Source organism: Cebus imitator, unplaced genomic scaffold (assembly GCF_001604975.1).
Source record: "Cebus imitator isolate Cc_AM_T3 unplaced genomic scaffold, Cebus_imitator-1.0 Scaffold219, whole genome shotgun sequence".
In the NCBI taxonomy this organism is placed as follows: domain Eukaryota; kingdom Metazoa; phylum Chordata; class Mammalia; order Primates; family Cebidae; genus Cebus; species Cebus imitator.
Window position 1 is genome coordinate 2,851,004 of NW_016107534.1, and position 17,173 is coordinate 2,868,176.

The 17,173-nt window shown below is 44.3% G+C and overlaps 1 protein-coding gene across 2 annotated transcripts in view; it reads left to right on the forward strand.

Annotated features, from left to right (window-relative positions):
* Window positions 1–645: 645 nt before the first annotated feature.
* The window catches only part of FAM71F1 (family with sequence similarity 71 member F1), an 18,513-nt gene continuing 1,985 nt past the window's right edge, over window positions 646–17,173 (forward strand). The window contains exons 1-6 of one of the 2 annotated variants that reach the window (XM_037746047.1): window positions 646–944; window positions 2,435–2,619; window positions 4,173–4,425; window positions 9,681–9,802; window positions 13,060–13,103; window positions 16,115–16,282. In XM_037746047.1, the coding sequence (XP_037601975.1) occupies window positions 699–944; window positions 2,435–2,619; window positions 4,173–4,425; window positions 9,681–9,802; window positions 13,060–13,103; window positions 16,115–16,282 (1,018 nt within the window). In that variant the 5' untranslated portion in view covers window positions 646–698. The remainder of the gene's footprint in view (window positions 945–2,434; window positions 2,620–4,172; window positions 4,426–9,680; window positions 9,803–13,059; window positions 13,104–16,114; window positions 16,283–17,173) is intronic. The other variant, XM_037746048.1, reaches the window with a different exon arrangement.

Genomic DNA, 17,173 nt, shown 5'->3' on the forward strand with positions numbered 1-17,173 from the left:
CTTTGGTTCAGGGGTGAGGGACGCTGTCACTTTTCAAGAGGGAAAACGGCTTGTGGACCTAGCAGAGCTGCTCGTCCCAGCCAGCGCCGTGACAAATCCAGCCTCTGGACAGGAAATGAATTACTTCTCCTGCTTCTTCAGTTTGACCTCTGAAGGGAAATAAGTCCTGCAGAAGAAATCAGCCTACCTCGGCAGAACACAGAGCAGGCACCAACTCCCCTGTATCTGCTTCCATCACCTACAGATCCCACATGATGCAAAGCTTAGGAAGACCGGGCTTTCAATGGACACATAGCTTTTAAAGTGTGTGAGATAGGTTGCATTCAGAGTAAGGAAGGGTTGAAAGGCAGGAAGGGCATTTTCCTCTTAGCCGTGGAAGGAGCTTCCTGACAGCCCTCCTTCCTTGCTTTCTGCCTGGCTTACTGCTTTCTCAGCAAGTTGTGGGAGAACTATGTCCTGGGGTTCTGCAAAGGGTTAGAGAATGTCAGGGTGTGGATAAGTCACACAAGCCCTCTGGAGGAAAAGGGAGGCTCCTCTGCACTTCCCCTTCCTGGAGGTCTGTCCTGGTTTTTCATGATGTCATCCATTCATCATTGTGAGCTGACTGGCGGTCCAGGGCTTGGCCAGCTGCCCAAGGCCAGGAGGGGAGAGAGAGATCCCAGGACAAATGTGCAGCAGGCCCCTGAGCATGAGTAGAAATGTCATCAGTTCCACATAGAAAGACTTGGAGGAAATCAAAGAAGACAGTAAAAGTCACACGATCCTATCCAACCTTCCCTTCCCTGAATGCCTGGGAAGAATTCAGGGGCCTCTTGCCTGTGGATGGGGAGTCGAACCCTGGAGTGGCCCTAGGTGTGGAGGAGGGACTGCTCTGCCAGATGCTTCATTCTCCAGAATTCAACCTGTTTCCTGACTCCGTGGTGTTTGAAAGCAACTTCGTCCAGGTACTCTGGGGTAGTGCAGAACAGCACTTTTTGATTCTTCTAAGCCTGTTCCCATGATATGACTGAGAGAGCCCATCCCTGAAACTGGGGCAGAGTGATATTGAGGCAAGGAGAAGCTAGTGGACCTGGAATGCAAGGCCATCCCCATTGACCTGGGCTTTCCAGAGCCCCAGACAGGGCTTCTACCAACAGCTGTCACCCGGGGAGAAAGGTCAGGGGTCCTCTGCTCTAAGTGGGAAATTTGGTATTCAAATCCCCCAGTTTACTTCAGCACCCAGGCTGTCACCTGAAGCAGATAAACAAAAGAGGCAGTGAAAATACATGCTTCTTTTGTTATTATTATTATTATACTTTAAGTTCTGGGGTATATGTGGAGATCGTGCAGGTTTGTTACATAGGTATACACGTGCCACGGTGGTTTGCTGCATCCATCCCCCCATTGTCTGCTTTAGCTATTTCTCCTAACATTATCCCTCCCCAATCCTCCCACCCCTGCTATCCCTCCTCTGTTCCCCCCACCCCCTGACAGGCCCCAGTGTGTGATGTTCCCCTCCCTGTGTCCATGTGTTCTTGTTCAACACCCACTTATGAGTGAGAACATGCAGTGTTTGGTTTTCTGTTCTTGTGTCAGTTTGCTGAGAATGATGGTTTGCAGCTTCATCCATGTCCCTGCAAAGGGCCTGAACTCATCCTCTTTCTTAAGAACAAAAATGTGCGTTGGAGAAAGAGCAGCATCTGGGGATCCAGAGAGAACTGCTCTCAGGTTCCAGTCCTCTGCCTTCTCCTTGGGAGGTGACCGTGCAAGGACCTGCACAGCCTAAATCTGGCTCCTTTAATGTAAAAGGGTTGAACTGACCTGAAGATGAAATGCAAATACAGCAAGCGAAGTACCTGGTCTAACAGGCACTCGATTCGCGTTTGTCTCCTTGCCTGGGCTCTCCTCTGGTTGGATGGAAGCGAGAATAAACAGCACTTTGGAGTTAGAGAGGACCTTCCAGCTCAGTGAAGGTGCAGGAGATAACAGGGCCCCTCGGGGAAGGACCAAGACGATACATTTTTCAAAGAAGGCCAGGAAACAGTCCAGGGAGGACTGGCAGAAATGTGACAGATGCCAGGGAACTCCTGGGTTATAATTCTTGTGGGCAATTGTTAACAGCAGGTCGTTGCAATACTGTTTAAATACTAGTAGTTGTTTAACCAATATAGTGGTTCTCAACAAGAATCCATTTTTGATCCCCACTGCCAGGGAACATTTGACAATGTCTGGAGATATTTTTCATTGTCACAGTTTGGCTGGCAGTGCTACTAGAACTAGTGGGCAGTGGTCAAGGATGCTACTAAGCATTCTCTAGTGTGCAGGGCAGTATCCAGCCCTCAGCGAAGAATATCCGACCTAAAACATTAATAGTGTGGAGGTTGAGAAACCCTGGGCTGAAACAGACTGCAGCTTTTGCCAAATGCTCAGGTTGTGCCTGGGGGCTGTGTTGCAGGTCAAAGGGGGCAGGAATTGGAGAGAGATCCATATAGCCTCCAACACCACAGCCCTGGGGGTGACCTCCTCGGTGCCCTGCCTGCCCCTCCCCAACATCCTACTCATGGCCAATGTCAAATGGCACCAGGGGCAGAGCCAGACATGGAACAGACCATCCACAGTCCCCAACATCTTCCTGAAGAGGTGAGCAATGCAGATGGGAATGGAGGACAAGAAGGGTGAGGGGTGGCTGCAAAGCAGAGGTTGCTTGACTACTAAACTCAAAGAGAAGATAGAGCTGTCATCAGCAGTGACATTAAATTGTTTTAGACAAGAGCAACCTAAGACAGGTGGTGCACTGGAAGGACAGAGGTCAAGTGGGACAAAGGGAGGCATCATGTGGACAGGAGTGAGGGCCAGTCTACCTGCCCACTTTCTTTCTCGCTGCACAGACCCTACTGAATTCATAGGAAATCTCTCAGCATTTGGCCCAAGGGCAAGGAGGCAGTGAGGTCCAGCAGATGGAGCGCTGGTTGGGGGAGGGAGATTATTTCTGGTTCTTGGCGTGCAAGTAAGTGGATTCAATTTTTAAAATCACAAGTTATTTGCTGCTCCTTAGTTTTTCTTTTTCTTTTCTTTCTTTCTTTNGTGCTTTCCTTGTTTCTTGTAATAAGGACCTAATAGCTGTTTGTCCCTTTCCTCAACAAGTGTTTGTTGAATTAATTTTTTTTTTCTTTTGAGACTGAGTCTCTCTCTGTTGCCCAAGCGGGAGTGCAATTGGTGGGATCTCGGCTCACTGCAACCTCAGCCTCCCAGGTTCAAGTGATTCTCCTGCCTCAGCCTCTCTAGTAGCTGGGATTACAGGTGCCCGCCACCACGTGCAGCTAATTTTTGTATTTTTAATAGAGTCAGGGTTTCACCATGTTGGCCAGGCTGGTCTCGAACTCCTGACGTCAGGTGATCCACCCACCTCGGCCTCCCAAAGTGCTGGGATTACAGGTGTGAGCGACTGCACCCAGCCAGTTTTTCTATTAGTAAAATAAATGGGACTAAGTCTCACTTAGAACTGTAGCATGGAGTGACATCATGCTTGTCTGGGATGAAGTAGCCTTTTTTTCATCTTTGGGCCTCTTTAAATAATCTGTAGGATGTCTCATGAATCTCTAGATAGTCCCAGAAGTCCAGGAAGACCCTTCATTTCTCCATGCTACCTCAGTAACACATCTCTCCGTGATGTTCTTGGTGTACATGTAGCAAGTACAGCCCAGTCCCAGCTGACTCATATTAGGACCAAAGCCAGCTCCTTGAACTTGAACTCCCTTGGGAAGAGTAACTGTGGCATTAAATTCAATAAATGCATAACCCAGAGAGTGGGGCAAGCTCCTTTGGTGTTTTCAAGAAAGAAATTGCAAAATCTATGACTCCAGCCACTTTACCTCCTAGGCTGTCTCTCTCACATAGAGTCTAGGACGCACGAGAATATGGCAGGGTGGGTGGAAGTTACAATGCAAATTCCAGGGTCACACCCGACTCCTACTGAATTGGAATCTTTAGTGGTGTCTTCAGGCATCTGCATTTTAAACAAGCTCCAGAGGCATATTTGATCTCCCTGGCATGTGAGCAGCCCTGTGCTAAAGCACCCTCTTTCCTACCTCCAGAAGCTTTAGTCCTAAAGGAGACCTTCTTCATTTTGGTGAAGACAGGGTCAGATCAGATGCAACAGGGCTGTTAATGTGTATCTTCCCTGGTGGCTTCAGGATTCTCCCATTGAAGTTTGTGGAGCTCCAGGTATGTGACCGTCATCAACGTATCCTGCGATTGAGGACAGTCACTGAGAAGATGTATTACCTAAAGCTCCACCCTGACCATCCTGAGACTGTTTTCCACTTCTGGATCCGACTGATTCAAATTCTGCAAAAGGGGCTGTCCATCACCACCAAAGACCCTAGGATTCTTGTTACTCACTGCCTGGTACCCAAGAACTGCTGTAGCCCCTCAGGAGATTCCAAGGTAAGTGAGCAACCATTGCCAGCCTCTAGCCAAGGCCAGAGCAGCGAGGTAGAGCTCACATAACCCAGCTGGTACGTGAGCGCCCTATGAAGGTGATCTCAGCCTGAGGCCTTTTCTAAACAGCTTTATTGAATATCATTTAGAACCATAAAATCTACCATTGTAAGTGTACAGTTTCAACACTTTCAGTAGATGAATATAGTTGTGTAACCATCACCACAATCCAGTTTCAGAACATTTCCATCACCCTAAAAAACTCCCCCTCGCCCATTGCAGTCATTCCCTGTTCCTACTCCCAGCTCTAGGCAACCATTATATGTCTTTAGTCTCTACGCATTCATCTTAGTCATTTCATATAAATGGAATCTTACAACATACAGTTTTTTGTGTCTAGCTTCTTTCACTTAGCATGACATTTTTCAGGTTCATCCATGTTGTAGCATGGGCCAACTCCAGGGCAGAGTGACAGAGTATTTGCAGTTTTTTTGTTTTGTTTTGCTTTTTTTTTGTTTTTGGGAGACAGAATCTCACTCTGTCACCAGGCTGGAGTGCAATGGTGTGATCTCAGCTCACTGCAATATCCACCTCCCGGGTTCAAGCGATTCACGTGCCTCAGCCTCCTGAGTAGCTGGGATTACAGGTGCACATCACCACATCCAGCTAGTTTTTGTAGTTTTAGTAGAGACAGGGTTTCGCCATGTTGGTCAGTCTGGTTTTGAACTCCTGACCTCAGGTGATCCACCCGCCTCGGTCTCCTAAAGTGCTGGGATTACAGGCGCAAGCCACCTCACCCAGCCAGTTTATTCCTTTTTATTGCTGAATAGTATCCCATTGTATGGATAGACCACATTTTGTTTCACCAGTTAATGGACATTTGGATTGTTTCCAGTTTGGGGCTATTATAAATAATGCTGCTATGAACATTTGTGTACAGATTTTTCTAGACATTTGTTTTCATTTATCTTGTGTAGAGTTCAGTGAATAAAATTACTAGGTTATTTGGTAAATTTATGTTTAACTTTTAAAGAAACCGGCAATGTTTTCCAAAGTGGCTGCACCATTTTACATTTTCACTAGCAACATGTGAGGGTTTCAGTTTCTCTGCAGCCTCACCAAAACTGGTACTGCCTATTTTATTATAACCATTCTAGCAGATGTGTAATGATTTTACTATTATTTTCCCTAATGACTAATGATACTGAGCAACTCTTCATGGGTTTATTCGTTGTTCATATACCTTCTTTGGTGATATGTCTATTCAAATTTTTTGACTATTTTTCCTTTTTTATTATTATTATTTTTTTGAGACGGAGTCACTCTGTCGCCCAGGCTGGAGTGCAGTGACACGAACTTGGCTCACTGCAACCTCTGTCTCCCAGGTTCAAGCAATTCTCCTGCCTCAGCCTCCTGAGTAGTTGGCATTACAGGTATGCAGTACTGTGCTGGACCAATTTTTGTGTTTTTAGTAGAGACAGGGTTTTGCCATTTTGGCCAGGCTGATCTCGAACTCCTGACCTCAGGTGATGCACCCTCCTCGGCCTCCTGAAGTGCTGGGATTACAGGCCTGAGCCACTGCACCTGGCCTTGACCATTTTTCAACTGGGTTTTTCTTCTTATTGCATCGTATGAATTCTTTGTATATTCTGGGTACAAGTTCTTCATCAGATATATAATTTACAAATATTTTCTCTCAGTCTATGAATTGCCTTTCATTCTTAATGATGTTTTTGAGGAGCAAAAGTTTTTAATTTTTATAAAGTGAAATTATCAACTTTTTCCTTCTTCTTTTTTTTTTTTTTTTTTTTTTTTNTTGAGACAGAGTCTCGCTCTGTTCCCCAGGCTGGAGTGCAATGGTATAATCTCGGCTCATTGCAACCTCCACCTCCTAGGTTCAAGTGATTCTCCCACCTCAGCCTCCCATGTAGCTGGGACTACAGGCATGTGCCACCACACTCAGCTAATTTTTATAGTTTTTAGTAGACAGGGTTTCACTATGTTGGCCAGGCTGGTCTCAAATTCCTGACCTCAGGAGTGATCTGTCATCCTCAGCCTCCCAAAGTGCCAGGATTACAGGCATGAAGCTTTTTCTTTTATGTATCAGGTTCTTAATACATATCTAAAGCTCTTTGTTTATTCCAAAGTCACAAAGATTTTATCCTGTTTTATTCTAGGAGTTTCATAGATTCAGCTCTTACATTTAGGTCTATGATCCATTTTGAGTTAATATTTATGTATAGAATGAGGTAATGGTCTAAGTACTTTTTTCGTGTATGTGGATATGCAATTAGCCCAGCACCATTTGTTGAAAAGACTATTCCTTCCCACGTTGAATTGTCTTAGCACCTTTGTCAAAAATCAGTTTACCATAAACATAAGAATTTACTTCTGAATTCTCAGTTCCATTCTGTTGATTTGGAGTTTGCCTATTCTTGTGTGAATACAACAATGTCTTGGTTAATGTAGCTTTATATTAAGTGTGAAAATGGGTGGTGTAAGTCTTCCAATTTTGTTCTTTTTCAAACTGTGTTGGCTATTCTAGATCTGTTGCATTTTTGTATAAATTTTAGAATCAGTTTGTTAATTTCCGTTAAAAAAAACCTTTTAGAATTTTGATAAGCACATGTTGAATTTATACATCACTTTGGGGAGAAGTACCATCTGACAATATTGAGTCTTCCAATATATGAATATAGAATGTCTTTTCATTTATTTCAATACTTTAGTTTCTCTTAGCAATGTTTTGTAGCTTTTGTTTTGTTTTTAATAGAGATGAGGTCTTGCTAGGTTGGTCTTATGGGAGAACTGGGTTCAAGCAGTTCTCCCGCCTCAGCCTCCCAAGTGCTAGGATTATAGGTGTGAGCCACACGCTTGGCCTGTTTTGTAGTTTTTAGTAAACAGGTTCTGCACTTCTTTTTAAAAATGGTTTCCTAAGTATTGTTGATGCTGCTGTGAACTAAATTGTATTTGTGTTTTCTTTTTTTTTTTTTGAGACGGAGTCACTCTGTCGCCCAGGCTGGAGTGCAGTGACACGAACTTGGCTCACTGCAACCTCTGTCTCCCAGGTTCAAGCAATTCTCCTGCCTCAGCCTCCTGAGTAGTTGGCATTACAGGTATGCAGTACTGTGCTGGACCAATTTTTGTGTTTTTAGTAGAGACAGGGTTTTGCCATTTTGGCCAGGCTGATCTCGAACTCCTGACCTCAGGTGATGCACCCTCCTCGGCCTCCTGAAGTGCTGGGATTACAGGCCTGAGCCACTGCACCTGGCCTTGACCATTTTTCAACTGGGTTTTTCTTCTTATTGCATCGTATGAATTCTTTGTATATTCTGGGTACAAGTTCTTCATCAGATATATAATTTACAAATATTTTCTCTCAGTCTATGAATTGCCTTTCATTCTTAATGATGTTTTTGAGGAGCAAAAGTTTTTAATTTTTATAAAGTGAAATTATCAACTTTTTCCTTCTTCTTTTTTTTTTTTTTTTTTTTTTTTNAATGGCGCGATCTCGGCTCACCGCAACCTCCGCCTCCTGGGTTCAGGCAATTCTCCTGCCTCAGCCTCCCAAGTAGCTGGGATTACAGGCACCATGTAATCCCAGCTAATTTTTTGTATTTTTAGTAGAGGCGGGGGTTTCACCTTGTTGACCAGGATGGTCTTGATCTCTTGACCTCGTGATCCACCCGCCTCAGCCTCCCAAAGTGCTGGGATTACAGGCGTGAACCACAGCGCCCGGCCCGTGTTTGTGTTTTCTTAGTTTCGTTTTGGGGTCATTCATTGATAGTATTAGAAATACAATTTGTTTTTTAATATTAACCTCATTATACATTATAGCAGTTTTGCAGATTTCTTGGGATTTTCTACATACACACCACACACACACCATACACACAAACACACACACACACACACACACTCTCGTGTCGTCTGCAACAAGTACAGTTTCACATCTTCATTTCCAATCTAGATTTGTTTATTGCTCTATTGCGCTAGCCAGAACCTCCAGTGCATGTTTAATAAAAGAGGCAAAAGCAGACATCTTTGTCTTGTTACTGATCTTAGGAAAAAAAAACATTCAGTCTTTTGCTATTAAGTATGATGCTTATTATGAATATTTATAGATGCCCTTTATCTGGTTGAGGAAGTTCCCTTTATTCCTAATTTATTAAAAAGTTTTCTTTTTTATTATGACTGGGTATTAGATTTTGTTAAATGCTTTCTCTGCATCTATTAAGATGATTATATAGTTTGTCCTTTATTCTGTTAATATAACATATTACATTAATTGATTTTTTTGATGTTAAACCAACTTTGTGTCCTTGCAATAAAATCGGCCTGGTCATGGTGTATATACTTCTTTTTTATATGTTTCTAGATTCAGTTTGCTCACATTATGTTAAGGAATTTTGCATCTATGCTCATGAGAGATAGTGGTCTGCAATTTTCTTGTGGTATCTTGTGATACCCTAGCTTCGGTATCAAGTTAATATTAGCCTCATTGAAGGAGTTGGAAAGTATTTTCTTCTCTATTTTCTGAAAGAGTTCATGAAGCATTGCTATTACTTCTTTAAATATTTGATAGAATTTACCAGCGAAGATACCTGAGCTTTTTTGCCCCAAAACATGATGAGTATAAGTCTGACTTGAGTTACAACAGAAACTCCATGAAGGCAGGAGTTTTTTGTCTGTCTTCTTTACTGCTATGTCCCTGGTATCTGGTAGCTAGTTGGCATTCAATAAATATGGAATGAATGAGTGGCTATGGACAGCACGCACAACTGGAACTCTTTTGAGTGTCATGGGCAGCAGGAAAGAAATTAATTTTGTCCAGTTGTAAAAAGCAGCTCACTACAGGATATTTCTTAGAGAAATTAAGTTTTAAAACACTAATTAAATTTCTATAACAAATATATTATTCCCCTACATTTAAGTATAAAACCAAGCAGCATAAACTTTATTAAAGCTTATATTAATAAGCTATTAATACATGATATTAAGGTATATTAATAAGTATCTGCTAGGTTATGTTAAAAGTATGTAATGAAGATATTCCCCTTAAGGCAGAAGAGGACATTTTTACCAATACAAAGAGTGTAAACTAACAAATATGGCCTCAGAATTGCCTTTGTGAGCAGCTGGTATGGCTACACCTTGGAAAATTCTGAGTTCTAACACTTTAGAGTCTGGACAATGATATTAGGAAAATGTGAAGACCCTAAGGCCTTAACCACCTCATTCTGCTTTTTTTCTCTGTATAGTTAGGACAGAAGAAACTCCAAGCCTCCCAGCCCAGTGAGAGTCTCATTCAACTAATGGCCAAGGGGGAGAGTGAAGCCCTCTCTCAGATTTTTGCCGACTTACACCAGCAGAAACATTTGAGGTACATGACTTAAAACAGGCCAGCCTCTGACATTCCTTTCTGCAACCCAGATGGTCTGAGCTGTGAGATCCAGAAACCAAATATCTTGGTTAATGAGAACAGGGAGAGACCCTGAAATACTGCCACTCACTATACGGTCTTTCGTTTTTGAGACAGACTCTTGCCCTGTCACCCAGGGTTCAAGCAATTCTCCTGCCTCAGACTCCCAAGTGGCTGGGATTACAGATCCCAGTAGCTGAGACTACAGGCGTATGCCACCACACCCAACTGATTTTTGTATTTTTAGAAGAAACAGTGTTTCACCATGCTGGCCAGGCTGGTCTCAAATTCCTGGCCTCAAGCGATCCACCTGCCTTGGCCTCCCAAAGTGCTGGAATTACAGGCATGAGCCACCATGCCCAGTCACGTAAAACCTAATTTCTAATCCAGTTTCTAGTCCTACAGAGAAATAACCGAAACATTGTTTAAAACATTGTTGACTTACTGAATTTACTTACCTACTCACTCGGTCTCTGCTTGGACTTTTTGGAGCATCTGTGATCGTTTCCTTAAAATAGAGTCTGTTCTGGAAAGCTCCATGGTACAGATCTATCTTCTTTATGACTAAGGAAATATCACTGTATGCACAGATGACTTAGCATTAAGTCTTGGTATAAAACTGGTTGGTGTAAGAGACACAGGAGTTGGGCTGGGCGCAGTTGCTTATGCCTGTATTCCCAGCACTTTGGGAGGCTGAGGCGGGCAGATCACGAGGTCAAGAGTTTGATACCAGCCTGACCAACATGGTGAAACCCTGTCTCTACTAAAAATAGAAAAATTAGCTGGGCGTGGTGGTGCACACCTGTAATCCCAGCTACTCAGGAGGCTGAGGCAGGAGAATCGCTTGAATCCGGGAGGCAGAGGTTACAGTGAGCAGAGATCACGCCACTGCACTTCAGCCTGGGTGACAGAGCAAGACTCCGTCTCAAAAAAAATAAAAAGAGAGAGAGAGAGAAAGAGACAGGAGTTGAGAGTACTTAGACCAGAGGGTTCCACAGAGTATCCAGTCCCAGATAAAGTGGGATCCAAGGTCCTAGTGTTTGCTATTTACAGTTTAATAAAAAAAGGCAGAACAGAAATAAATCAATAAATGTCACCAGGAGAGAAAAGTGAGGTGTCAGAGGGGAGAATTTTGTCATAACAGTAACCAGTTGGACCAGCATCTCAGAGGCAGAACAAATCCCCTTTCTTTCTGATCACTGGTAATAAACTGAAAACTGGTAGGGCTCGGAGGAGGCAAGTGCTTAGAGCGGTGGAGAGCTCGCATAGAGCTGGGCCCGAGTCACTGCTGTGACTGCACCCTTGAGCATACTGAAACCTGAGGGCTCAGTTTTCAGGTTTGTAAAGTGGAAATGAAAACAGTGCTAACCTCATTCAGATGTCGTCAGGATCAAATGAGCTCATATGCATCAAGCACTTAGAATGCTCCTCAGCAGATTTAGAGGCAAATTATAAGTAAGCTCTCAATAAGTATTAACCGGTATTATGAATTCTAACTTGACTGGAAGTAGAAAACTATTAACACAAGAAAAAGACTTATCCGTTGCCCAGTGTAAAGAATATACCCTGGAGATTGTCCTTCCATATGTCATACAGAGATCTGTAATTAAAGAACTTCTTGATGAGTTGTTATATCGCTGAGCCCTGGACTCTAATAGAGCAAGGTATTTTGAAGCTACTTTTTGGCTGTCTCAAAATATTAAATCACTGATTTTTTCTTTCTTTCTTTTTTGAGACAGAGTCCCGCTCTGTCATCCAGGCTGAAGTACAATGGCACAATCTTAGCTCTCTGTAACCTCCACCTCTCAGGTTCAAGCAATTCTCATGCCTCAGCCTCCAGTGTAGCTGGGATTGCAGGAGCCCACCACCATGCCTGGCTAATTTGTGTGTTTTTATTAGAGATGGGGTTTCACCATGTTGGCCAGGCTGGTCTCGAACTCCTGGCCTCATGTGATTCACTCGCCTCAGCCTCCCAAAGTGCTGGGATTACAGGCATGAGGCACTGTGCCTGGCCAAATCACTGATTTTTAAATTACTGTTTAAAGAATAGCTTCTGTGTATATCTCATTGGCCACACTCAGTCACATGGCCTTGCTCAGCTGCAAGGGAGGCTGGGAAATGCATTCCCTGTTTTGCATAGTCATGTACCAACACAAAATTAGTCACTCTGCTCCCCAGGGAGAAAGGAAAAAGGGTCACTGGGGACCTACTGGCACTCTCTGGCACAGACAGCTTTTAATATTTCCAGAAGTTGAGAGGAGGCTAAGATCTGAAGGAGAAAATAGGCAATAGACTGCTAAAGAAAGGGTGAAGAAGGGCCAGGCAGGTTAAGGGAATGGACAGGTGCAAGGCTGAGACTTCCACAAAAGAAGAAACTTGGTAGAAAGGAAGAGCAGGTAGTGGTGGAAGAGAATAAGCAGAAGAGAGCAGAGAGTGAGCCAGGCAGGGCTTGGGAAGCCATGCGAAGAAATCTAGACTTCCAGTGCCATGGGAGCTTTAGCAGCATTTTAAACAGGGAAGTGACGTGATCCAATTTACATTTTGAAAAGGTCATGCTAGCTGTTGCCTGACAGTTAATTTTAAGGGAAGGAGAGACATGGAAAAAGCAGCTAGGGAGCTATGGCAACCTAGTCTGGGCAGATGAGAGGGATGTAAGAAATGAGGGAGGAAGGGATTCGTTTTTGCTTCACTGCTATCTCGATAATTGCTTTGTACAGACATTTAGTTCCTTCTCTTCAGTTTCCCAAAATGAAGCCCCTAAGTGATGATTTTTCTCTGATTCGGGCTGGTTCTAGTCTGGTTGCAATTATTATCAATTTCTGCACATTTGGCAACAAGCTGCAACTTAACAGCAAATATAATAAATGGCTGAGATGCAGAACTGAACAGATGGAGTCACCCCCTCCTCCTCAGCAAAATCAGCAGCATGGGCTCTGCTCCTCACCTCCCACCCCATTCCACCTCCCCTTCCCTGTTTTTTTTTTTTTTTTCTTTTTTATTAGTTTTGTTTTTTCACCATGTTGGCCAGGCTTTTTTTTTTTTCTGGAACTTTAGTATGCCTCACACCCCTCCAATATAGCCACAGCTGGCTTTTTTCATATTTATATCTGTCTCTAAAGCTTTGCATCAGGAACTTTGGAACAAGATCTGAAATACAAATTTAATGTTCTTTTCCTTTACTTTCAACTTTCATTTCCTTGATCCTGAAATGGCTCGAGTTTCAGGAGCAGCAAAAAGGTGGAGAGCAACAGGAACAGCTCAGGTAAGGGAGGGCACAGGGTACCATGCCTCAAAGAGCTTTCCACTCTGGATATAAGAACATGATCCTCCCCAGCTCCCATTCCAGTTGTCCTGGTGCTGTCAGTATTGCCATTGTCCTTCCATGCCTTAGTTTGAATTCCTTTAGGCTCTCTGGCCACCACAGTTAAGTTGGCACCAAGTCTTAGTCAATTTCTTTCCTTGCAATGTATCTTCTATTCTTTACTTCACTTCTACACCCACAGACCCTACCCTAGCCCAGCCCTACTCATCTCATGCCTGCAGCGCTCTTCCACAAGTTCTTTTATCCATTTATTCATTCAAAAACATGCACTGAGTACTGTGTAAGTGCCAGTTACTGTGATGGGCTTTAGGGTCATCATGTAGAAAGACACCATGTTCTCTCAAGAAGTTTAGAATTTGGTGGCATCAGATGGGGAAATCCCCGAATTACAGAATGTCTCCTTCCAGGAAACATTCAAAGCTTATGCCTAGGGGACCAAAGGAGCATAAAGAAGGTAGTCCCTTGTTCCTGCCAGGAAGCTGGCCTGGGAGGCATGGTTTCTGAATTGAGTCATAGACTATGAGTGCGGGTGAGCTGGCTGGAACAGATAAGGCAGGGCATTCCAGGAAGAAGAGACAGAGTCTGCATGAGAGAGCATAATGCATTCTGGGAAAAGCACCCAGTTCTCTATTTCCAGGTTCTAGTTAACCCCAAATCCACTCGGTGTGGCATGCATGGCCCTGCACAAACTTCCCCCATCTCACCTGATCACTCACTCTGCTTCTAACAGGAGCCCTCAGCCTAATCATCTTCTCTAGCCCAAATCTTTTGCTCCAGCAAACCATATCCATCCCATGCCTCCTTCATCTCCATCCACTCCCTCCCCACGATGCTTCCCTCTAAATCCTACCCTTCACACAACACCTTCCTGCTCAGGCTAATCCTTCCTTGGTCATAACCTCTCTTTCATTATTCCCTGGTTGTTGTATAAGTTCGAGGCACATTTCTTCAATGAATACTAAATTGTTTTCATGCTTCTCATTTATCCACAGCATAAAGTAGAGGGCTGAGAACACAATGGGAAGCAATAAATACCCATACACCATGCCACAAATAAATTCTTCATGTTGGCTCAGTAGGCAGGCAGAATATCATAAGATATCTATAAATTTAGAGAAGGCTATAGGTCCCAGGGGAACTCTGCTAACTTTCGTCTAAATCAGGGATTACAAATGCATAGGTCTGCAGGTGATATAAATGGGTAAAGGGCTGGGTGACATGGATGGAAGAACATGTTAACTTTTCTCTAAATTCTGTTGTAAGTTAGGCAACTGCTGGCAGCTGACACTTGGTGTCAAAACTGAGAAGACAACAGGGAGTGGTGGGGACAGTGGCAATGAGAAGGTGAAAGTTTCAATTAAGACTTCCATTAATTGTTGCCATGCTGGATTCCAGGCCAAATGTTCTGATTTTTTGAGAGAAGCCAAAAATCTGGACATATGTGGCATACCACCTTCCCACAAAATATTAAAGCATAGTATTGGCTAACACTTAGTGGGCAAACAAAACATATCTGCAGACCACATTCAGCCTGGAGGCTGCCAGCTCACAGCCCCTGTTCTAAATGGTAAGCACAGCTGTGGCTGCTTCACATTTTGTCCAAGCCTAGGAATGTTTTCTCATGTTGTGCAACTAATGACATGATGGTGATTCGTTTCTCTGTAATTCAGACACACATACATATAAACATACACACTCAAAACACACCCCATGGCATTAGGGTTGAGGAAAACAGATGTGAGAAATATTTCAAACATTTCTGGGACTTGAGAAAACAGCTAAAATTTTAGGATCACAGGGTATCTGGCATCATAGGAGCTACCACGCCCACGATGTTCCTAGGCTGAAATTAAGTTGAAATTAATCATCCCAGGTGGCCTCCAGGCCCTCTTTTCTCATAGGGTGAGGTAGCATACCCTCACAGTTGAAAAGGACTGTTGGCCGGGCGCGGTGGCTCACGCCTGTAATCCCAGCACTTTGGGAGGCCGAGGCGGGTGGATCACGAGGTCAAGAGATCGAGACCATCCTGGTCAACATGGTGAAACCCCATCTCTAAAAATACAAAACATTAGCTGGGCACGGTGGTGCGTGCCTGTAATCCCAGCTACTCAGGAGGCTGAGGCAGGAGAATTACCTGAACCCAGGAGGCGGAGGTTGCGGTGAGCCGAGATCACGCCATTGCACTCCAGCCTGGGTAATGTGAGTGAAACTCCGTCTCAAAAAAAAAAAAGAAAAGGACTGTTAAACCCCAGCCTCTTGGAACTTTCGGATGAAAAAGAGAGACTTAGAGTTGGAAAAACCAGAGACCCAACAGAACCTGTGTGGCCGAATCCGAATCTTTCCACTCCCCTCCAGCAGGTGGTGTGGCCCATTACCACAGTGCTTCCCAACCTTTAATGGGCAAACAGTCCCCCATAGATCTTGTTAAAAGGCAGATTCTAATTTCTTGGGTCTAGCAGGCTTCAGACTGCTATTCTAACATGCTCCCAGGTGATGCCAAAGGTGCTGGGCTATGGGCCATCCTTTGAAAAGCTGGGACCAAGTGGACCAAGAAAAGGCTCTGGCTTAAGGCCTTCTGGGTTCAAGGCCATTGCAACATCAGCTAGATGAGTCTCCTGGGGAAATTCACTTAGTTAACCCTTCTGAATCATATTGGGTCTCTCCTTTTACTGGTGCTGTCTTGTTCACATGACATAGGGGCAAGAACGTGGACTCTGGAGCTGGGCTGCCAGGCTTGGAATTCTGACTCTGCCTCTCCTTGTGTGCCCATTGGTAAATTACTCACCCTCTCTGACCTCACAGAGTTGTGGTGAGGATTAAAGGACCATGAATGCATGTAATTGTTTGGAATGGTGCCTGGCACATTATAAGCAGCCCCCAGATGTCAGTTGTAACCTGTGTGTGCTCTGGGAACCACCGTACAAGCAAACGCATTTCTTTACTTGACTTAGAGAAAGGTTCTTCTGGTGAAGACAGCATCCCTTGCACCCGTGACCTACGCTGGAGGGCTTCATTCACTTCCGGAGAGTGGGAAAGAGAGAACCCCTCCGGGCTGCAGCCCCTCTCACTCCTCAGCACTCTGGCAGCCTCCTCCGGGCCACAGCTGGCCCCACCCATAGGTACAGCAATGGGAGTAATCCCCTGCCATTGTGGGGCAGCCCTGGTGTTTAGCCTCAGGGCTGGGTCAGGTCCTGGGGTCCTGAGGGTGATTCCAGAAAGCTGTGGGGCGGGGTCGAGTGACGTTGGCCACAGAGACCTCAGCCCTCTTTTTTCAACTGGGTTGAGCAAAACCCTGATGTGTGGCACCTCCAGGGCCCCCAGAGTTCCCCAGATGCTGTTGACACTACAGCTGCTTTGTTTTGCTTTGTGGGAGGTGTAAGGGGTCTCCTATGCCGAGTCCCCATGTGCTCCTTCCTCTCTTTTCCTTTCCTGGAGCTCTTGAAGAGCTTTCTTACTACTTTGGTTGGGTGCAGAGAGTGAAAAGGAAGGAGGCTAAGGGAGCAGGGGTGGGGTCAGAACTCCTAAGGTCCCACCCAGTCCTTCTCTTCATGCTCAATGCCCATTCGTCCATCCACACATTCATCTAATGAACATTTGTGAAGTACTTCCTATGTGCCTCTGCCTGGCCAGAGATCGATTTCCTAAAAAGGGAGGGTCAAAACTGAGAAGACAACAGGGAGTGGTGGGGACAGTGGCAATGAGAAGGTGAAAGCTTCAATTAAGACTTCCATTAATTGTTGCCATGCTGGAATCCAAGCCAAATATTCTGATTTTTTTAAGAGAAGCCAAAAATCTGGACATATGTGGCATACATACCACCTTCCCACAAAATATTAAAGCACAGTATTGGCTGACACTTAGTGGGCAAACAAAACATATCTGCAGACCACATTTAGCCTGGAGGCTGCCAGCTCACAGCCCCTGTTCTAAATGGTGAGCACAACTGATTTCTGCTTTCTAAAGTAAAATATTGTTAATAAACCACTGGCTCCTTTTTTTTTTTTTTTTTT